The sequence below is a fragment of the Theobroma umbraticum genome, unplaced genomic scaffold (assembly GCF_002168275.2).
Source record: "Theobroma umbraticum cultivar Fairchild unplaced genomic scaffold, ASM216827v3 scaffold_1345.0, whole genome shotgun sequence".
NCBI classification, from domain to species: domain Eukaryota; kingdom Viridiplantae; phylum Streptophyta; class Magnoliopsida; order Malvales; family Malvaceae; genus Theobroma; species Theobroma umbraticum.
This window is the reverse complement of record NW_018397491.1, coordinates 10090-12671: the sequence shown is the minus strand read 5'-3', so window position 1 is coordinate 12671 and position 2582 is coordinate 10090. Positions and strand designations below refer to the sequence as shown.

The 2582-nt window shown below is 38.3% G+C and overlaps 1 protein-coding gene across 1 annotated transcript in view; it reads left to right on the top strand.

The window, feature by feature from the left end:
• Positions 1-6: 6 nt before the first annotated feature.
• The window catches only part of TRE1 (trehalase 1), a gene marked incomplete at its 3' end in the record, with an annotated part of 9158 nt that continues 6582 nt past the window's right edge, over positions 7-2582 (top strand). Inside the window, 1 exon segment of the mRNA XM_021444758.2 lies at positions 7-2546. Coding sequence (XP_021300433.2) covers positions 2183-2546 — 364 coding nt within the window.

Below are 2582 nucleotides of genomic sequence, written 5' to 3'. Positions count from 1 at the left end.
GAATGACAATGTAGTTGAGTAGTGGGTGTAAGTTTTAAGTAAATGGAATAGTGGTATTTGATAGTGTGTCACGTGTATTTTTAAGAAGTAAGGAAAGATAAAAAAAGTAAAACACATGTACTTCAAAGAAAGGTTAAGAGGAAATCCTCTTAACTATCTCCATATTTGAACCATCAAGTCAAATTCTCTAGAACATCCCATATGTGAAGGTAACTCATAAACCTTGTCACTTGTTCTAAGTTACTTTCACTTTTCCATACAAATAGTTGTTCCATACTTGTAACACTTTGGGCGCTTTTACGGTTGGAACTTCAGAACTTTCTGCGGTTGGAACTATCTTGGGCGCTTCTGTACTTGGAACGCCCTTGGGTGTTTCTGTGCTTGGAACACCCCTAGGCGCTTTTGTACTTGGAACGCCCCTGGGTGCTTTTGCGCTTGGAACGCCTCTAGGCGCTTCTATACTTGGAACACCTTAGGTGCTTCTGTACTTGGAATGCCCTTAAGAGCTTCTGTACTTGGAACACCCCTAGACGTTTCTACGCTTGAAACTTCCCTGAACGCTTCTGTACTTGGAACACCTTAGGCGTTTTTGTGCTTAGAATACCCTTAGGTGCTTTTGCGTTTGGAATGCCTCTGGGTGTTTTTGTGCTTGGAACATCCTTAGGTGTTTTTGTGCTTGGAACGCCCCTGAGTGCTTCTGCGCTTAGAATTCCCGTGGGCGCTTCTATATCTAGAACGTCCCTGGACGCTTCTGCGCTTGGAACACCTTGAGCGCTTCTGTACTTGGAATGCTTCTGGGTGCTTCTGTACTTGGAATGCTTCTGGGTGCTTCTGTATTTGGAACACCCTAGGCATTTTTGTACTTGGAATGCTTCTGCAGTTGAAACGCCTTTGGGCGCTTCTATACTTGGAACACCTTAGGCACTTCAGCACTTGGAACATCTCAGGGAATACTTGGAATGTAATTATTTTGTAAAATCAAAATTAGGTATCTACAATGAGAATATGATTCTCTAATACAAGGGCTCCGGTGATGAGGAGTATGATAATGCTGCAACAAAGTCGTTCCAATTCCTGAAAGCTCCATCAGCTAGAGCTTCATCTGTGGAACTAAACGCACTCTGAGGAGCATCCATCTCTCTCTCTTCCTCTTTTTAGTGTTTTTTTTTTTGGCGTTTGGTTAGAAGAAACTACGAATTCGAGTAGTTTGTTGAAACGTTAGGTCTCTTTTTGGACTTTTGGAGCTGAAATTGGACTAAAATGGCGATTCAAAAATCTAAAATCTGCAATGATTTTACCATGTTCTATAAGACAGGTTTTGGTATTTATTGTTAATTGCTACTTTTTTCTGGACAAACTCTAATTTTGAAAATAGTAATTAAAGTATTCTTATAACGTATAAAAGGCTTGATTAAATTTCTTTTTAAGCGATTTCTAGATCAAAGTTTCTCTTTCTCATTTATTTATGCATCTGTACTTATAAAGTTGAAAATCGACTTTTTTTAAGCATTAAAAATACTTTTTGTATGAAAAGTTGAAATTTCAAATTAAAAATTATTATATATCCAGAATAGGTTAATAGTTTGGAGTCACAAAAATGATATTTTAATTTTAATATTTGAACACTTAATTCAAGGACTAGAACATATATTGTCATGTGAAAGATTGAGTTTTGAATTTTTTTTAATTAAAAACTGAATATCATGCAAATGTAACCATAAAAATGTTGAAAATAGTTGTGACATGTCACGTTCAGATTCGATTGAATTTAATAAAAACAAATTTGTAAAGTTTTTTAAATAATTTTGAAAAATGTAGGTATTACGCTACTATGGTCCTGCGCTTGGCCTTTGCTTTTGATTTCTCCGCTGCCATGTCCTCAGTTCCAAACAGAAAAGGTTTAGTCACTACTGATATGATTTACTAGTCTCCAGTCACATTTCCCCACTTGGCTCGCCTCGGCCTCCATCAATTTTAGTCAACCTCAAACGCTTCCAACGGACTGCCCACATGCTCATACCCATTGACTATCGTCCTTAACGACAAGCTTAGGCAACCACAAGTTCTCATTGCTAACGTTTTGCAGGGGAAAAAAAAAACCAGTCCTTTTGTCTTGTTTTTCTTCTCTTACATTCAACGTCAATAATCATGTCTCATTCAATCGTTTGCAATTCTGGCCATCATGGCTTCCTTTCAGTCTCAGACCAACTGTGAAAAACTGTTTCTTTCTCTTGTTTCTGTTTTCTTTCTTTTACTGTCACTGCCTCCCATGTGTGCCGTAAACTCAGTTTCAGCTCCTTTGCCGTGCGGTAAAGATTCTGGGCCTGAAGTTCCCACAATCCCGTTACTTGGTTTGCTTCAACGTATCCAGGAAACTGCTTTGAAAACTTATAGGAAATCAAGCTTTGATCCTAAGGACTATGTGGATTTATCATTAAAGTTTAATCTTTCAACCACTGTGGAGGCATTCGATAAACTTCCCAAGACTGCAAATGAGTCCGTGTCTGTTAAGGATTTGGATGCTTTTATAGTAAAGTACTTTAAAGGTGCAGGGGAGGATCTCGTCTATGCTGACCCATTGG